Raw genomic sequence first — 20,544 nt, 5'->3', positions numbered from 1 at the left:
GGGGGGTGTCTACGGTCGTCCCCCAGAGGTGCTGCTGTTTCTTCAGATTGAGAAACCCTGAGGGAAATGTAACAAGGGAACAGCCCAGGAAAAAGCAGAAGGTGAAGAGACAGTGTCCTTCCTACCTCTATTATGTCACAGTCGTATTGCGAAACACTCAGCGGCTCCCCATTCTCTGCCACAGCAGGTCTAGCCCCATCCGTGTGGGGTCCCCCCTCTGCTCCACTCTGTGCCTCTAGTCACCAAAACACTGCCATCAACTGGCCACTGCCCACCACATCCTGCCAACCCGCACACCACAGTCCCCATCTGAAATGACACTGGGCATCCAAACTGTGCTCACCCTCTAAGGCCTAGGCTGAGCTTTCAGATGACAACACCTTCGCTAGTCTTACTCCACACCATGGTTCTCAGGTATGGGCAGGTGGCTGAATCACTCCAGAAGCCTGGCAGTATACACACACATGCCAGGACTCTGAGTTGGCAGGTCTGCAGAGATACCCAGGAGTCTGCATGGTAGCAAGCAGCCTAAGTGACTCTGAGGCAGGTGTCCAAATAGACCATGCCTGCAAAAGCCATGTTTGTATTCAGATGCACCTTGAGGCCTGCTCTGAGCTCTGCCTGTGTAGGATGTAGACTTCCCCAAGCAACCTAGTCAGGGCATAGACACGGACACCACAGCTATAATAGTGACAGGTGAATGACCAGGAGGAGGCCCTGGGCATTTATTCCAGTTCTCTCACTTAATCCAGTCAGTGCTGCAAGAGTATGCAATGGATGCTTGTCATCTTTTGACTCTCTGGCACCAAATACTTTACTGGAAAGGTGAATGTGGCCCAATGCATAAGTTTTCCTGAACTATGGACCTCTGCTTCCCCTTCTGTTAAGTAGGAAGGCAAATATTCCTCCCACACTTCTTCCGGTCAGCTATGACATGCCTACAGGCACTGACCTAAGCTCAGCAAAATGCATGATTTCACCCGGGATTCTGGATCCTGAGAACTGGATTGATTCAAGATTCAGGGCCCGTGGGAGATGACTTACATGGGGGCAATTTAAGCATTCGGTGTCCAGGTACAGCATATAGTAAGTGGCTGGTGACTTCATGTGTCCAGAGAAACATCGCCAGATCATCTCCTGCATAATCCCAGCTGTGGCCTCTGCTCTGCCTTCCCTCTTGGTATCTACCGATTTTCTAAACCTGGTTCTCCAGCCTCCTCATTGACCCTGTGAGCTCCCAGGCTCCCTCTGCAATCCCTCTGCTATCAGTATAGCCCAAGTAGAATGCTGTTGTTGGTCTTGACAACCATCACTGACATTGGTTAGGTGGCCTTGTGCAATTAGAGGCCATGAGGCATACTGAGGCCCAGAAAATGGAGTCACTCCAGATCAGACATACTGACTGCAAGAATGCAGAGCTGGGACTCAAGCCCAGACACGGTATCGTTTTGTCAGCCAAATTTCCAGCAAGAAGCAGAAGGCTCGCCAAGACCGAATAACTAAGGAGCATTTAATAAAGATACGGGCATTTGGGGAAGCCAATATGGGATGCTGCAGTAACTGAATCTGGTGGCCATAGTGAGCTGTCACCACCTACAGATCTGCAGGGTGAGAGGATGGAGCAGTCACCTCTCACCACTTGGAGCTAGTGGTCATTTGGTGAGGGGCTTGAGGGAACCTTCAGAGTGAATGCAACCACATATGCCACTCCCTGGCCTCATCTCTTCCCACCCTCTGCTGTCCTCTCCTGCTGCCTATTGGCTAAACCCAGCCAGAAGGTGGTGCCTGACAGAGCCTGTTGACATCACCCACATGGGCAGGTTCCCAGGTGTGCACTCGAGAGTGTCCAGCACAACCGCTTGTCTTCCAATGTAATGTAGTGCACAGAACTTTCCAGGCAAATGTCATTTATTGAACTTAAATACAACTTAACCTGTAATTCAATGACTCACACAGCACACCAAGCCATGCAACTGGATGTCATGGTGTTTAACAGACAGCATTATGATTTCTTTGAAACAAACCTGAGAAGCATGAAGAGAACTGTATGCTATGATGCGACAGGTCCGCAGGAGCCCCGGAAGCTGAGCATGTGTCTTATGCTTCCGGATAATGCAATGCAGGTGTTCTAAGGGATGCCATTTGGGAAACACTGCTCCAGTGTGTCCTGCCTCTTCTGGACAGCATCTAATTACAGTGCCCCCCGCCCCGACCTGGTTTTTTTTTTTTGTCACCTTCATAAACATCATAAACCTTCAATATCGAAACTGCTAAAATGCAGGTCCCAGACCAGCCACCTCAGGATGCAAATGCTATGTCACACAGTCGCTGCATCTGAGCTGCTCAGTTCAAGACAGGGAAGGAGCTGAGATGCTCAGCTTCTGGATAAGTCTTCTCTGCAGACTGGCCAGAGCTCCAGGACGAACTGAATTCCACTTGCACCCCTTCAAATGGACTCAAAATTGGGGATCAGAAATCATCTCTGAGGTCAGTGCCACCCCTGGGTAGGTTCAGACAGTGCAATATTCATTAGAAGGGGGTCCTCATGGGATGGAAGGATGCACGGGAGAACTAGGTATTTTTCCCCCACAGGAGGAGGGGAAAGTCTGGAGATTATAGGAATAGATTTTTGGGGCATGAGACAGATGCTATGTGGCAAGGTGTGTTCACTCTTGGAGGCTTTAGGATGAAAATGACCTTGACCATTGGTGAAGTGGAAGGACCCTTTTGCTTTAGAACCCAAAGGTAGGAGATAGGAAGTCCTGGTATGAGGCTGGGGACACACGCGGGTGGCCTGCGTACCTATTTCATGGGGCACAGTGGGAGGGTCCCAGAGACAGCATGGGAGCCGTCAGGGGAGTTGGGTGCAGACCAAATGGAGGAGGATGGTGAGTGAGAGGTAAGGGGCCCACAAGGGACAGCTCCAGAGCCTCAGTGGTGGGCTACTGTCACCCTGCCATGCCTGCCCCTCATGTGATTCGAGGACGAGAGGCAGAACTCCTTGCTCTCCGTATGGCTATGGATCCCCTCAGCAAAAGAGTTGGTTTTCCTTCCTGCCAGTAGGTGGGACTCGTGTGGCCTCGCCTTGGTCACATACACCTCCACCTCCATGGGTTAGCTTCAGGGTCCAGAGACAAAGCGCACCCGGCGAGGCGGGTTCCATCCACTCATCGCCCTACACGCCCATCTTGTCTCCTGTGCTTTCCTGGGACACAGCCATCCGCGTCACTTTCTCATTCCCAGTTACTTAGTTCCCACCATGGCCTCTTCTCTTCTCCTCATTCCATGAGTAGGAATGTTGGGACAATCACAGATGGAAGGAGAAACCAGGCATCTGATTCTCAAGAGAGGGAGGCTCGCTCCAGTGGCGGGGGAAGGAGGATGCTTCTAAGTTCTGTCCATGTGGCCTAAATTGTATAGTCCAGGGTAAGGACATGGGGCAGCAAGATCAGCTGTGCCCAGTCAACCTCACAACCACGCAGGAGAGGGACAGTGGAAAGCACTGGACTCTGTCTTGATTTCACGCCAAGCCGCGGATGGAATGGAGAGCTGGGTCCTGCCGGGAGCCACGTCTTCTCTTCTGAGGGTGATCTGTGTGGACAGGGCCAGGGAGCGGGCAATCCTGGCCTAGGAATCATCTGAGGGCACAGATTCGATTCAGCTTCCAACAACTGCCAGGTGGTCATGGATGGAGGTCAGGGTCACTGTCGTGGGTTCCTGGGTCTAGAGTCCAAATGACCTCTGAGTGACAACAAACAGGACAGTGAAGACCAGGCTCTTAATGAGGATTCCACAGGCCACAGGAGCGACAATGCTGAACACAGGGAGCCTGTGGGCGAGAGAGAGAGGGTGCTGCCGCAGGCCCTGAGAATCCCACACTCAAGGGTTTAGAAATTCCTTCATGTTCCCATCTTATCCGCTCAGTTCCTCCCACATCCTTCCAGACTGTCTGGCCCTATGCAAAGCCCTTCGCTCCATTCCCTAAAACAACCCATTAGAAACATGTTTAGTAAAAATATAGGGTTCACGTCCAGGTGAGCTTCATCTTGCCTTGGATGCGGCAGAGAGAGAAGGCCCGGGGCCTGGAAGGCTCAGCTCATCTCTGTCCTCAGCACCGTGGCCTGCTTCCTGGGATGCTTGCCTCCCCTCCCCCCACCTCCACCTGCACCCCCTGCATTCAGCCTCTGTTTCCTTGTTTATAAATCAAGAAGAATCCAATCCTAGAGAAAACCCAATCCCGGATTTGTCTAGATGTTAACAAAAGGATTCTACAAGCCCCAAGTAGACATCAGTAGATACCATGAGAAAGAGACCCAGTGAGAGCAGGGACCGGGGCATCCCATCAGCAGATCCGGAAGCAGATGTCAAGGCAAGTCCTCTACCCGCTGAGACACAGGGACAAGGGGAGGAAGAGGCAGCAACGGAACAGAGGCCAGAGAACATTGTGATATTATATAAGAATTTAACATCTAAGGGAATCAGCAGCCCTGTGGGCAAAGCAAGGATTCTTTCATAACTATCTGTTTCATAACAGTGGGAAGAAACAGTAATCTTTCTTCAATTCCATTCCCCAGCCCTGGATGGAAAATTTAAATAAATTGAAAAACAAAACCACAGAAAAATCACCAGGAAACAGAATTGAGCACATTTAAGGAATAAAACAAAGCAATAATTTTCAAACCAGCACACATTATCCATTCGAAACTTAAAATTGGATGTACAAACTAGCAGACAGAATCATCCCAGCAAGAGACAAACTGCCCATCTGTGCTGACATCCACCCTAGTCTCCACCTTGTCCTGTATCACCCGGGACTGCGTTCCCAAGGATTCCTGGTCAAGTTCAGCAACCAGTGGTGCTAGAAGCCAGGCCCGGGGGACAGGGAAGCCAGCTTCTGTCTCGTGGTTGCAACGGTACCCACCAGGATGCCAGCCTCTGCCCTGGTAGAGCCTTCCTGCAGAGAGCCCTGGTTTCTGAGCTTCACTCACCCCACTCCCTCCCTAGGGCTCTGCCTGATACCCTGGAGCTGTTTGTTTTCATGCCCAAGGATCCTGGGGGGCACCCACCCCCACTGGACCATCATCTCATGTCTTTCAGAGGCTGCACACAAGTCCCCAGAGCCCTGGGGTGCCCGGGAATTCATGGGCCCCGCTCATTGCTTAGAGCCCCTCTACCCAGTGACTGTAAATGCATACTTGAGTTTTCCAGCATAGGGACACCTCCGTGTCACCCAGACCTTCCTTGAAAGACCAAAGCTGTCCCTGTGAAACCTCACTTATTTTCTTCCCTTTGCAGTCCCACTTCCTTAGTGGCTCTGCCAGTGGTCACTTCCTAAAACACTTGAACAGGACTGTTTTTCCCACAGCCTGTCTCTCACACAGTAACCTGAGACAGGGTGCTCGGATCCCCCCTCCAGGGCCTCACCATCCCCAGGTTGGGGCCTCCACTCTTTCGTCACCAGGGCTAACCACTCCTTCTTTCTCAAACAGCTATCGGTGACTTCTCACCAGCAGAACAGTTAATATTAGTTAATAGAGTTAACAGGTAAAAAGAGGTACAGTCTCTTCTAGGAATGTTGGCAAAGATGCCCACATTCTCTACCTATTGAAAAGTAAAAGTAGTGAAGACAGAAAAGCGTTAACTCCCACTAGATTATTTTATTTAATCCACAAAGCTTAAATGAGCACCTACTATGTACCAGGCACTCAGGCTGTGTGAGTAAAACCATATAAGGAGGAAGATAAATAAGTCATTGCCCACTCTCATAAGAATGGAAACTGAGTAGCTGATCTCCAGCTGACCTACATCCTGTAAGCTAACCAGTTCCAGACTATGGGTAATCCTTTTAATAATGTAGAAATTAAGAAAGTAAGGAAATATGTTACCTAGTACACACACTGCATCGTGGGGGTAACGTGGTAATGATATGTAAAGAGGAAATAAATTTAGTCCCAACATTAAACAGAAAAATCACTGTCTCTCCCTTCCTGGAGCAGGAGTCCACATTAATGAAGAAGTAAAGATGGTTACCAGGAATTTTTTTCCCCTTGATGCTGAGAATTAAACCCAGGGCCTTGCGCATGCTGAGCACATGCTCTGCCACTGAGTTATGGCCCCAGCTCCAGCAGGAATATTGTTACAACACTAAACCCACGATGGCAACCTGCGGTGGCACGTATGCATTATGGATCACCTGCAAATTCTGTCCGATCGTTTGGAAGACCATTTATCCATAAGACGTGGATGCAGAATGATACATGTGTTCAAATTCTCTCATGGAAATTTTGTTTGAATAAATGATTTTCTGATGACAACATCAATGACTAAGAATAGGCAAATGACTAGGTTCTTGATGATTTTTCCAATGGACAGAAAAGTATGTGCCCATTGAAATTCTAATTTGAGGAAGACTACATAACAACATTGAAGGATAATCGGAGCAGGAAAAATGATGCAATGTGTATAATTAGAATTAGCACCATGTGAAATACGAAGCGTGAATGAGGATCAGGTGAGAAGACGGGGGAAAAACATATCATTAGTGGGAATATGGAAGACTATTTCTCTGTTAGTTCAATATTTAATGATAACACGTTCTAAGATAAATCAGCATTTAATAACAACTGTAAAGCGAGGTGTTCATGCCAACTCAGTGGCTCTTTGCTGCTATTGTTTGGATCTGAGGTGTTTTCCAAAGTCCCATGTATTAAAGGCTTGGTCCCCACATTGGCACTATTGGGAAGTCACGGAAACCTTGAGAAATGAGATCTGGTGGATGGTGTTTAGGTCATTAAGGACATGCCCTTGAAAGGGAGAGTGGAACTCCAACCCCTTTCTCTTCCTTTTTTTAATGTCTGATCATAAGGCTTTTCCAGGCACTGCCACTGTGATATATTGCCTCAACCCAGGCCCAAAAGCCATGAGGCCAACCAATCCTGGACTGATACTTCCAAAGCGTTGGGCCAAAATAAACCTTTCCTCTTTATAAACTTATTACCTCAGGTATTTGTTACAGTCACAGAAAGCTGACTAACACACCTACACTTTAGAAATCTCTTGAAAAACTAATTTAAATGTACTAAGACTGGACCCACCTCCAGAAATTTTCATTCCATTGGTCTATGGTAGAATATTTACACCAGTGTTAAAATCAAACAAAGCAAATAAAATCAAACAAAATAAGACAAAGACAAATGCTTTATGATTTAGACAATCATAACCTAGAGCTTGCTATGGAGCTACATGATTCCTTCCAGTTTTTTAGCATGCCTGCTGTACCAACAGGACACTGAAGCCAGAGAGGATCCTGATCTGCCCAAAATCACACAGTTAGTTTGCCTGACACAAGAAACCAGGGTCCCTAACTCACAATGCTTTTTCCATTGCTCTATTAGACTGGATCACCTGGGATTTTCCTCTCCTCGTCACTTCGTTGTCCAAGGCAAGAGGAGGGTGAGCTGAGGAAAATGGCACCCTTGTTCAGAGTCTCCTCCTCACTCTACCACACCCCCTTCCTCCCCTGGGAATTTCAAGCCAGACTGAAGCAACTCTTGCCCCACCCTCCCCACCCACCCCCATCCCTCTTCCACCACATCCTCTAAGCACATGGACTGGGGAACAAAGGACTTGGTGTCCAAACCAGGAGTCCCAAGGTCTGGAAACCATACCTGATGGCATCTGTGGGGTTGACTGTGGTGTTCGGAGGGATGACAGCTGTTGACATGGGTAGGGATTGGGCCACAGTTCTGGAGCTGGTGTAGAACGTTCTCAGGGTCTTCGTGGTAGGAAGGGTGGTAGGACGGATGGTAGTAGGAGCCAATTTGGGGGTAGAATTCTTGTCAGAGGTATGCTTAGTTGAAGGATCTGCAAGAGGCACATTGGATGGATGGATAGATGGATGAATGGATGAATGAGTAGGTGGATAAATGGATGAATGGATGGATGAATAGGTGGCAAGTAGATGGAGCCACAGAGGGAGATGAAAATGAAAAAAAGATGAAACCTTTCAAGAAGCAAGGTTTTCCTTTGTGAAAGCCAAAAATATAGTGTAAGGTCAGCCTGAGTCAGAGACAGGAAGGAGGAAGAGAGAAATGGAGGAAGGAGGAAGAGAGAAATGGAGGAAGCAAGGGAAGAAAGAAAGAAGGAAGGGAGATGGAGAAAGGAGCTCTCAGGGTACCTGGGTTATTGGAAATGTACGTGCCCGCTATTCTTTACTTATCCATATGCCCCTCCTTTTTCCAAGAATAATTCCCATATTATTCTGTCTTATACCATTCACTCTGCCTTTTATAAGTACATATTACTTTAAAAGTTATCTTGTGGGCTGGGGCTGGGGCTCAGTGTTAGAGCTTGCCTAGCATGTGTGAGGCACTGGTTTCGATTCTCAGCACCGCATACAAATAAATAAAAATAAAGATCCATTGACAACTTAAAAAAATAAGTTATCTTGTAATAATCCACTGCATATGTGCCATGTCTTAAACTTAGAATTCCCCTAGTGCTAGGAACTTCAACCTTTCTGCCTTTCCTCTGTCTTCCTTAGTTCATGTAATATTAGTTGCTGGGGACAGAGAGCCCAATAAGGCACAGGCCCTTTCTCAAGGAGTTTGGAGATTGATAAGGGAGACAGATAAGTAAACCAGTCACTACTCCCCCATGAGATCATATTGTCCACAGAAGGACCCAGAGTGAGCCTGGAGACATGCTCCGGACAAGTGGGAGTCACCTTGGGCCTACCAAGTCAGGATCTGTATTTAAAATGAGACCCCCATGCAGCTGACACTCCCTGGGAGGTCTGGGGTGCACTGTTTTAAAAGCATCTCATGCATTCTTAGGAGGACAGGGAAGTCACAGGAGGCTTCCAAGGATATGCCTTCTAAGTGGAGACCTGAAGTAGGGGATTAAATTCTCCCATATCTACTGCTCACCTTTTATAGCACCCCACTTCCCATTACTGTACCCTAAATTAGGCTCTGCAACCCAAAGGGAATCCATGTTTAGAAGCCCCTCTTGCTGTGTGTGAAATGCCTGTTGAGGGCCTCACAGAGCAGACAAGGAGCTTCTGGGAGAAAGCTGGCTGGCTAGGACTCCTGAGCTCTGCTGGTGACACCACCACATCCATCCACTCCCAGGTCACTCACCCGCGGTCACCACCAGGCGGACAGGATGGAACAGGAGGACAGGCTCCTTGGGAGGAGGATAGTAGACCACACACCGATACAGTCCTGAGTCCTCCACTTGAAGGTTGATCATTCGGACCTGAAGCATGGACTCCGCAGGGTCATCTCTGAGAATGTACCTCCCCACCTGGATTTGATTGAGTGTCCCCTGAGATCTTTCTGTGACAGCCAGTGTCTGGGGCTCCTCCCCATTCCTCAACCTCTGCCAAGCCTTCTGGCTGTAGGCATACTTCCTGTTGGAGGGACAGTCCACTGTCAGGGTCTCCCCCTCTTGTAGGACATACTTTTCCTCTTTTGACTGAGCAGCAGCTTGGAGTCCTATAAGCAGGAAAACACAGTCTCTGTCATGAAGAGCTGGGAAAGAAAAGGAGAGGAGCCAGCTCGTTTTCTTGTCTAACCACCCATTTTTCAGATGAGGTCCTTGAGGCCCCTGGAGAAGAGGCATTTTTCTTTTTAAGCCACACTGGACACTAATCTCTCCACCACGAAGTGTTGGGTTCTGTTTTTTACGACAAGAGCCACACTGAGCAGAGTCCATGAAAATCTAATTTGACAAATGATCCTTTTGAGAGGGAGTAAGTGCCTGATGGGGGACAGAACAAGGGATGCTGTACAGAGATCATGGTGGCTGAGGCATGGCAGAGGGTATAGAGAGGGGCATGGGGTGAAGAGAGGCGAGGAAGACATGATACCAGCAGAGAGCCATTCTCCAGGAAGCTTGAGGACTTCAGCTAAGACAGGGGAAAGAGATAGGTTCAAGAGACCATTGAACAAACAGTGAGGAGGCTATTCTGAGGACACGGTGGACAGGGGACCCGACAGTTCCCTCCTGCGCTCCCCCTTCCTTGGGTAGCGCAGCTCTACTAAGTGGCTTACCCATGGGCCCGCCCACGTTCTCAAGCACAGCCCCACCAACCCGCCAATTAAAAGTTCCCCCTTGCCCTGGCCACCCTGATTGGTCATCAGCTGAGCCAATCAGAATCCTCCCCGAGCGCACGTCATCAGCTGAGCCAATCAGAATCCTCCCCGAGACTGTTGCGGCTATAGGGAGGGGGGTCGTTCCTTCTGGGGGGGGGGGGGGCGGGGGGGGGCGGGGTGTGTGTGAAAATGTGGGCTGTGGAACTTCCGCTGCCGCCTTTCTACCACGTGGAAACGGCTGCCCGAGAATGAGGCCGGAGGCCGAGGAAGCGAGCCAACGGTCGAGCCAACGGTGTTGCCTGTCTTGAGTTTAGCGGTGCTCCAAAACCGCACCCCTGGGCTCCCCCAGTACCCCAGCCTAGAGACCCCTCCTCCTGTTTTTGACAAGGAGACACAGCGTTGTTCCTCCACTGGGGACAAGTCCTCCTCCCTCCCCCAGGGTCACTGACCAATGTCCGGAGACACTGCTGTTGTTATAACCAGGGATGGAGGTGGATGCTGCTGGCATCTAATAAGTACAGAAAAGCGACAGTGGCCAAAATATCAGGAGTGCTGAGTTTGAGAACCCCGGGTTTACAGGGACAGTAAGAGTGATTTTTCTGCTCTAGTCCAAGCAGAGCTTGCTGATGGAGGTGCAGAAGATCCTGTCTGTGCTTCCAAGGGGACACCTGGGGTTCTGTAGTTCACTAAGGGACCACAGTGTGTCCACTCAGGCCTGGAGACACCTTGCTCCAGGGAACACCAGGAACAGGTTGACAGTAATGCCGGGGCAAACCGTGGGTCAGGCCACCCCTACTTGGAATCACCATCGCTGTTCTCAACACCATGACTGCACCTCCAGGCACTTTCATCCTCCGTGGTAGTTCAGGAGTGCCCCGGTGAACAACGCCAAGAGTTGTCCCTTCAGTGAAGTGCTTACCTTCCCTGTTGGCCAGGCCAGGCTCCTGAGGCCCTGCCTATCTCAACCTGACCTTAGGAAGACCCTCCTCAGGGGCTCCTGAGGGTTTGAAGGTGAAGCAGAGCTTGAAGGCCAATTCACTTCTAAGGAAACCTTTCGAAGGTTTTCCCATGCAATGTCTATGCACCCTGGCCAGGAACACCCCCCACAAAAGATGGTGAGCAGAGGTGGAGAGATACCGTAAACCAAGTTTAGTTCCTCATTTATAGAACTATGGCTGAAAGCCTTCTCTGTGCCAGGCACTGTGCTGGACTTTGTGAAAGACACACCGACTCCAACTTCTGATTGCCACCAAGGAAGACCTAACTTCCCACATTAATGTTACAGATGGATTTCCACTCTTTTTACAAACTTGACCACCTCTTGCGAAAGAAGACAGAAATATATGCTCAAAAGCAGTCTGTACCCCATCACAAGAAAGGAAACCCTTTCAACACACTAATAAAAAAAAAAATAATAATAATAATTACCATCTGCCAAGCATTATATGCTAAATGCATTATCTTACTTAATCTTCATCACTTATAAAGTTGCCACTGTTATTTCTATTTTATGGATAGGGAAACTGAGGGACAGAGAAGCTAAGTGACTTGCCCAAGATCCCACAGCAATAAGGGATGGAGTCAGAATTCAAACCTAGAGAGTCAGCGCAGTGTGTGCTAAGCCTCTGAGCTACATTGTCCAACACTGTTGTCTGATTGGAGTTACAGCATCCCCACCCAAGGATGAATGGGCATCTAGCTGAGAGGGGCTTTGGGGTGAACCCCTAACCTATCCCTGTAGGGTATAATGAAATATACAGCTCTGGTTTTTTCTCTCACAGGTACCCAACCTTCAATCCTCTGCTTCTCCCAGTTGTCCTTCAGAAAAACATAAGTAAAGTAAAAGCAAATGCACTGGTTCATGAGAAACCAGTTCCTATTCGCCTCGGTGACAACCCCAGCTCCAAGGAGATCCAAAGCAAGCACCGCCAGGTAGCTGCCCTTGACCCTGCTCAATAGGTTCCAGGAGACAGCCACTCCCTGGGCTTCCATCTTTTGCCAAGGCAAAACTTGTTTTTAAAGTCTTGTCATTTCCCCTCTCTTATTCAGGTTGATTAGGAGGAAGAACCAGCAACACCCCAAATGCTCTGCAGATTGTAAGAGACCCGCAGGGCTGGGGGTGGATCAGCTCTGCTGAGCCTGCACAACAGGGCCCTCCAGCCCCAACACGGAAAAGAAAGTAGGGATCCTAACCTCCTGGAGAACGGGCTCCAGACTGATTCTGTTCCCACCTGTGTCTTTAGCAGTAGCAGATTTGCTGGTTCACAGTAGGCCCCAGGAAATACTTGTTAAATATATGGTATCTTTTGAGTTAACAGATGTCCACATTAAAAGCACCATGATGGAACACAGAAAGTCCAATTTTCTGTATAATTTTTTTAAAGTACTAATTTTAAAAAGAGAAAAATGCTTTTCAAAATCAGACAAAATTATTTCTGATCATACCCGAGTTAGATTTCCTCTATCATTATTTTCATCTAGGGTTTTTCTGTCTTTGACATCCAAATGCAAAATGCACAGGGAGGCTGGGGACATACCTCAGTGGGAGAGCACAGATGCCTAGCATGCGTGAGGACCTGGGTTCGCTCCCCAGGACTGCCAAAAAAAAAAAAAAAAATCAGAGACATCTTTCTTCCCTAATTCCACCCTTCTTTGATGTCTGTGCTCAGACTTGAGCGTTCTCCTGGTCCTGCAGACCTTGGGTAGAGAAGCTCAGACTGCTTTAACTGCTGGTTGGCTCTGTCTTGGGTGGCCATGTGCTCTGGTGCTTCAAAAAGAGAAGGTCTCCTGGGGTCCAAACCAGAGGTCTCACCTGCTCTCGCACCTCTCCCTTGCCTTACCTGAAAAAAACAGCGTCCACAGTAGCCCCCAAAGCATCATCCTTCAGGGATTCCAGCTCCAACTGCCCCTGTGAGCTCCTGCGTCAGTTATAAGGCACCACCCTGACACAGTGGCTCCGGAAAGTTGCTCAACAGGACATGAGGCCATTCCTGGAAGGTTCCGGGTCAGATGCTTTGTTCCATCACTGTTGACTCTGGTTGCATACGTCAATGAGGAATCCAGAGACCACGGCCCAAGATTCAATTAAGCTTCTTTGAACCTCAATTTCCTCTTCTCTAAGACCCGTGGTAATTACCTTCTCAGCCTCACAAAATTTAAGTGAGCTGGGAGCCGTGGCACATGCCTGTAATTCCAGTGACGTGGGAGGCTGAGGCAGGAGGATCAAAAGCTGGTGGCCAATCTCAGCAACTTAATTAAGCCCTGAGTAACTCTTAGCAAGACCCTGCTTCAAAATAAAAAATAAAAAGAGATGGGGATAAAATGATAAAGTGCTCCTGGGTTCAACCCCCAGTACCCCCCTGCAAAAAATTGTGAGAATAATTGTGGTCAATTATAATTGCTGCCTCGACATCCATTTTAAATACAGTTTTCAGTTTCTCAATCCAGCTGCAGGCCTTAGTCACCTCTGACACTGTGTCCAGTTCCTCAAAGCGGTGGATCCAGATATCTGACTCATACAACTTCCTCCCAGTGACCATCTGCCTTGGGACAGCCGAACACAGTCCACTTCACTGGGCCCACTGGACTGTACAGATATGTCACTGTTACCACCACTTGATCACAGTGTGACCTCCCAGGACTCAGCCTGCTTGCTTTATAATGGCAGCAGTTACATTTCCCTGAGTGAGGGGCTGGGGGTGTGGCTCAGTAGTAGAGCGCTTGCCTAGCATGCGTGAGGCTCTGGGTTCCATCCTCAGCACCACATAAAAATGAAATAAAGACATTGCGTCCACCTCCAACTAAAAATTAAATGTTTTCTTTAAAAATCCCTGAGTGAAACCTGCCCAAGACCCCTAAAGGTGTTGGTCCACGAGTCGTGGTCTGTCTCCACTCACTCCCTGGCCTGCATGTGGGGGGCCTCTGGGCATGCCCCATGCCCACTGGGACCTGTAAGTAATAAAGTCTTTACTTCCATCTGTGTGTCTGCTAATCATTGAGGGGTGCTCTTCACGTTGAAGGTTCTCAGTCAGAACTATTGGCCGGACGGAGAGTGCTTCTGCCGATTCGCTGGGACCACAGAGCTGCTGAGGTTCCTAACACCCACCAGGGGAGGCGGTGCTGTTCCCCGCAGTTCAACTGACCCCCTCTGCTGCCGTCACTCTGTAGAGTGCCGCTAGGCTGTCCACCCTAAAACGTTAGTGACAGTGATAATGCTCTGTCGTGTTCCTCGCGACTAAAACACTCAGGGTCACTCCAGGGGAACTGGGCTGCATAAAATAACCCCCAAAGAGACAGAGATATCTTTTTCTTTGGGGGTCCTGTAACAGCTCCTCAGACCTTAAGGGTCCAAAGAGAGAGAGAGAGAGAGAGAGAGAGAGAGAGAGAGCACATACTGACTCCTTTTATTAAGGAGAAGCCATTCAAATGAGGCCAGGGGTCAAGTTTCAGGGGCTGAGTCTAGCTTCGTGCTGTCCACTGTCAGCAGGTCGACTGACATCTAGGAAGGCCACACCCAAGGGCACAGTAAGAGAAGGGAACACATTAAGGGTGTTTCCATGGAACATTCTATCTCAAACAGGGCAAAGGGGTGGTATCCCAAAGGAACAGGTGAGCGTAGCTCGATCCACGGGGTGACACGCCTACGTCTGAAGACGCATCCTCAACCTCCGGGACCCAGGCAATGTCCAGGTCACTAGAGATGTAGTGACGGTCAGAGCCTCTCCGCTCCGGGACGGAGAATATGAGTCATTCAGAGGGGCCTCCCCACAATGCTCCCCAAAGTGATCTGGCCCACCCCAAGAGGGACTCTCGTCTAGACCAAGGGCCAGGGTGGCTCTGTGACCCTGACTGGGAAGGCGTCCACGCAAGGCAACTCTCTTAGAGTGAAGTGTGACATTCCTAATCCCTTGTCCCCAGTAACAACTATTTCTCTGTCCCAGCCTGAGCCAAGGTGAGCTCCTGAGACCACAGGGCAACATTCCCACTAATGAAACAACTGGGGGACAACGTCCCAGAGCCCCACGGTTCTCCCCATGGGGTGTGGTGGGGTGCGACAGCAGCAGAGTGTCACTGGGGGACCCCATTCAGGCTGGAGGTATCTGCAGTGGGTACAGTGGGTCTCATGCTAGAAAGGGTGGACCCCAGCAGGGACCCTGCTTTCTTGCCGGGTCCCTTGATCCTGTCACCCATCTCCAGCCCCAGGGGGTATCATGAGTCTAATTCCTGGCCTCATATGGCTAAGACTCTGATGGATAAATACTCTGGACACTTGGTCCCTGTCCCACCGCAGGCACCAGAGGATGTCAAACAGCTCTTAGGTCAATGCCAAACTCCCAAGGAAGCTGCGGAGGCCCTGCTGGGTGCTCTGCCTGCGGAGGTGGGGCCTGGGAACCAGAAGATGGAGAAGAAGAATCGCACTGGGGGACACTGACCTGATCCCTCAGAGGCGATTGGGACACCTGGAAAGGGAAGTGGCTGTCCAGGAGGCCAGCAAACACAAGGTCAGACATATATATAGATATAGATATAGATATAGATATGTTTTTTTTCTTGTAACAATCAGTATACAGTCAAAAACAGGCTACTCAGTCCCACCAGGAACTGATGAGGTCAGCAACTGAAGAGAGAGAGGAGAGGGAAAAATTTTTAGTCACTTAGAAATGCAAAAGATTTTACTTAAAAGGGAAAGAATGGGGGGGGGGGCAGGAACTGACGAGCCTGTGGTGGGGCCCTCCCTGGAGGCACGGGGCCCCTTTCCTCCTCCCTTTTTCCTTCTTATCAACCTCAGACAGACGCTAAGAACCTGGCTTCAGGTGGCTAAAAACCTAAAAATGAAAAAGCCTGCTGTTCCTAGGCAGCAACAAGTCCCAGGAGGGAAGGAAACTTTAAGTACTGAGCAGATGCCAGGCGTGGGGACGGTGATGCTGGACCTCGATTACTTATGTCGTTTATGAACAAATCGCCAGGTATCTGGGGAAATAAAAGGTAATCAAGTAAAATATATGCACATATATTTAAATATAATATGAAATGGGTAAATGTATATACATTTTCCCTAATGTGTTTCCATTGAAATTCAAAAATCATGCATTAGTTTATATGCCAAAAAATTCTACAACCAAAAAAAGTTTAGCTGGGTCCTGTGGTGCACACTTGTAATCCCAGTGACTTGGGAGGCTGAGGCACGAGGATCACAAGTTCAAGGCCAGCCTCAGCAACTTAGCAAGACCCTAAGCAACTTAGTGAGACACTGTCTCAAAATAAAAATTAAAAATAAATAAAAAGGGATGGGGACATAGTTCAGTGAAAAAAAACACTACTAAGTTCAATTCCTAGTACAAAAAATAAATTAAAGGACACCGATTGGTTTTTGATCCTACAATATAGGTTCTAACTAAACTTTAACATGTATGACAACGCAATGGTTCTCAAAAATTCACGGACTTCCTATTGGAGCATAGATTATAGTTCTACTTGGGGATCCTGCTAAATTTAAACACTGCCCCTATAATATTGAGAAGGTAACTAAATATTAATGTTTTATAAAAGAATATGCATCACCATAACCATAGTTTTGCCTAAATTTCCTACAGTCATATACTTATTGCTGTGAAATCTTCTATGTCGGTCCTGGATGCTCTGACACAATGAATAAATTAAAATTAGCCCTGGGGGTGTGGCTTAATGGAGGCGTGCTTACCTAGCATGCCTGAAGACCTAGGTTCAATCCTTAGCAACAAAAAGTAATAAATAAATAAAAGTAAATTTTTGGCACTTATCAACAGGCTGAAAAATAGAGGGCCCATGAACTCATAATGAAGACAGTTCATAGGACAAAATGTGACTGGAAATGGGGCCCTGCAAGATGAAAACTTATTATATGAAACCTCATTAATAAATGGGTAATTATCCCAGGGCTCCTCTACTGAACAGAACAACTTTGTTCTCGATTCTGGAAATGGGGTGACTTAAAATGGATTGCCACAACCTTATCATGGTGGTCCCACCCACTGGGCCCCTGACACCTGACACTGTCAAAATGGCAAATCCCCGTCAATCAATGGCGGCTGGCTCTTAGGCTCTTGTACAGTTCCCACCCTGTTCTCTTCACCCTGTCCACTGCAGGGTAACCTCCTTACCCTATAATCTTACCCTAGAATCCCCCAAATCTCTCTAGCTCCCCCTCCAACAGCCCAGAAGTGAACCAGCTGGCAAAGCAAACTAGTGTCAGAATCTCAGCTCCAATCAAGGTAGAGAAGTGTTCAACTCACTCTCAGGACCCACACACACAAGGACCCCCCATCGCGGGCCAGAATCCTGCCCAAGGGGGTTTCACCCGCCTCCCGCCTACGCTGCAAAGTGCATGCGATGAAATGTCACGAAATGCCAAAACCAGACGAAGGCATCACAAAACACGCTGCAGACACACTCTTATGAAGAGACCGAAATCCTCCAAGAACACCACACCAGCTATAAAAAGAAATGCACGCCACACCCAAGCAGGGTCAGCCTCCTAAGGCAGGGACGGTTCAATGTGACAAGCCGTCCACTTAATGTGCCCCAGCAATAGCAAAGGGCGAGGAGCCACAGAGTCATCTGCAGATGCAGAAAGAGCACTTGACAGCAGCCACACTACCTCATGGTTAAAAAGAAAGACATTTAACGACTAGGATGAGAAGGAAACTTCTGTCACTTCATAAAGGGCATCTATGAAAAGCCTCCAACTAACATGGTGTTTAATGATGAAAACCCCGTGACCCTCCCCAAGGTCAGGATAAGGCAGAACGCCTTCTCTGCCAACCTACCCAGCACTGTGAGGGGCAGTAGCCGGGGCAGTAAGGCAACAAAATGAAAGGCTTCCAGATTAGAAAGGAAGAAGTAAAGCCGTCCCTGTTCACAGGTGAATATTCACTTGTCCATAGAAAACCCAAGGAATGATTTAAGAGAAGAAAAAAAAAAATGATCAGAACTAACGAACAACTTCAGCAAAGTTGCAAGATACAAGATGAACAAGGAAAAAGCCATTGTGTTTCTATACACTAGCAATGAACGGTCTGAAAATGGAAAGAAATCAGGAAAACACTCCCCTTTATAATGACACCCAGAAGAATGAATGCCTGGGAAGCAGTTTAACAAGGAGATGGACGACCTGTACGCTCGAAACGACAGAACGTGGACAGAAACTTCTTCAAAGAACTGGATAAAGGGAAGGCATCCCTTGTCCGTGAATTGGAAAATTGAATATTGCTTCAACGACAATATCCCCTAGACAGATCCACAGACGAACTGGCATCGCTAACAAAACTTCAGCTTCCTTTAGAACTTTCAGGAATGATGTGGGGACCGTGGGGACTGTTTTTCCATTCTTAGCCCAAATACCTTAACATTTATTTCACATTGTATTTGTCCGAATATTCTCCCTGTTAGTTTCACCCTAACACAGAAAACTGAAAACACTCTGTTCTACCTGGGGGTTGGGAGGTTGAGGGAATATTTCATATGGGTGAAAGAGAGGATGCAAACATAAACAAGGTTTTTAGGTTTTAGCTAAATTTTCTTCATTCTGGGGTTCCCTTGGTCAACATTACATCTGTTTGTGTTTGTATGTTTGTTTGCTTGATGTTGCTCAGTAGTTAAGTGTTCAATCACTGGTATTCTCCACCACAAAAGTGAGGGGACTTTGTACCAATACAAGTATATGCATGTACTTGTGATATATATTACAGCTTTAACTTAGATTCAGTCCCTACTAGATACTACTAGTATATAGTAGTATTATTTTCTTTGACCAACCACCATCCAATTTAATGAACTCTAATTTCTCAAAAAAAAAATTTTAAATAGAAATATTTATTGTTCTAGTATTCCAGTATTGTATTGGTACAAAGTCCCCTTACTTTTGTGGTGGAGAATACCAGTGTTTGAACACTTAACTACTGAGCCACTCCCCATTTATTTATTTATTTATTTATTTAGACACAGGGTCTTGCTAAGTTTCTGAAGCTGGTTTTGAACTTGTAATCCTCTTGCTTCAGCCTCCCAAGCCACTGAGATGCCAGGTGTGCACCGCCATACCTGGCAAAATCCCCAAAGTTTACTAACAGTTTTATAAAATATTCTTAGATTATTCTGAACAATCAAGAACAATCCATTTAATCATATTAAGAATTATAATAGAAATATTATACTTTTATGAGAAGATCCAAGTAAAATGGTTACCCTAAGTTTACAGAATTTTCAATTTTAAATAGAATACAACAATGGAAGTGTATGAACACCAGTTATTTATACAGTAACAAATTTGATAAAGGCAAGTTTTAAAATGTTTATACAACAATCACTCTTAACTATTTAGGTTTTAGTAGAGAACAATACCATTCATCTCAAGGTAATTGCATTACTATCAACTAAAAAAAACAACGTGAAGTTACTTTTTAAAAAAGAAAAGTTAAAACAAAATCAGTTAAAATTTTTTCAAAAGCTGGGCCCCGTGGTGCACACCTGTAATCCCAGCAGCTCAGGAGGCTGAGGCAGGAGGATCATGAGTTCAAAGCCAGCCTCAGCAATTTAACAAGGCCCTGAGCAACTCAGTAAGACCCTGTCTCTAAATAAAATATAAAATAGGGCTGGAGATGTAGCTCAGTGGTTAAGCCCCCCAGGGTTCAATCCCTGGTACCAAATATATATATTCCGCCCCCCCCCCAAAAAAAACTCAGACATTTTTTGATCCTAAAACAAAATGACCAAATCTCCCAAGCACAACCTGGTGTAAATCTAACGTCACCACTAGAGGGAGTAAGTTGCCCGGTTTATCTCTGGATAAGCTTCCACAAGGTTATTAAGAGGCTCCCAGGGGCAACCGTTTTTTAGAAGATTCAGGCACAGACCTAATACCCAAATTTTTTTGTCCCACGCATGTCTTGCACACTAAAATAATTTTTAACTAGAAGAGGTTCCTTTCTTTCTTTCTTTCTCTCTCTCCCCTTTCCTCCCTCTTTCCTCCCAACTCTCTGACTCTCTCCCTTCCTTCCTTTCTTTCAGCACCTGGAACTTGCAAATGAATCTTCCTGTGGAAGCACAACATTGCCTTCCTACCTAGTTGGATGGATCAGGCATACAGAGTTGATGATCCAGGGATATCCCAGGGATATAAGGGTCCTCAACAAATGGTTTGTTGGTCTGGTTCTGATTCAGTTAGACTTATCTGGCTGCATATAATAGAAAACTCCAGTAAGAGGAGCTTAAGCAAAAGAAGTTTCTTACCTCTCATTTAAAAGTTCAGAAATTGGCACTTACGGCTGCTATGAGAGCTTTACGTGATCAGAAACTGATTCTTCTCTGCCCCACCATCTGAGTTCATAGCCTCCAAAATGGCTGCCAGAGTGCCAGTCATCACATTTGTGTTCCATGCAATGAGAAAGTTCTTTTTATATGTTTCCTTTGTTTC

General features: G+C 47.3%; 1 protein-coding gene across 1 annotated transcript; it reads right to left on the bottom strand.

The window, feature by feature from the left end:
* Window positions 1–3,658: 3,658 nt before the first annotated feature.
* Window positions 3,659–12,978, bottom strand: LOC143402605 (triggering receptor expressed on myeloid cells 1-like). The gene is made up of 4 exons (XM_076860169.1): window positions 12,938–12,978; window positions 9,141–9,497; window positions 7,668–7,863; window positions 3,659–3,829 (listed from the first exon to the last, which is right to left on the bottom strand). The coding sequence occupies exons 1-4, from the start codon at window positions 12,975–12,977 to the stop codon at window positions 3,724–3,726; spliced, it is 699 nt and encodes a 232-aa protein (XP_076716284.1). The 5' UTR covers window position 12,978; the 3' UTR covers window positions 3,659–3,723.
* Window positions 12,979–20,544: the final 7,566 nt, after the last annotated feature.

Source organism: Callospermophilus lateralis, chromosome 6 (assembly GCF_048772815.1).
Source record: "Callospermophilus lateralis isolate mCalLat2 chromosome 6, mCalLat2.hap1, whole genome shotgun sequence".
NCBI lineage: Eukaryota > Metazoa > Chordata > Mammalia > Rodentia > Sciuridae > Callospermophilus > Callospermophilus lateralis.
Note: the sequence above shows the minus strand (reverse complement) of the source record. Positions and strands in the feature narration are given on the sequence as shown.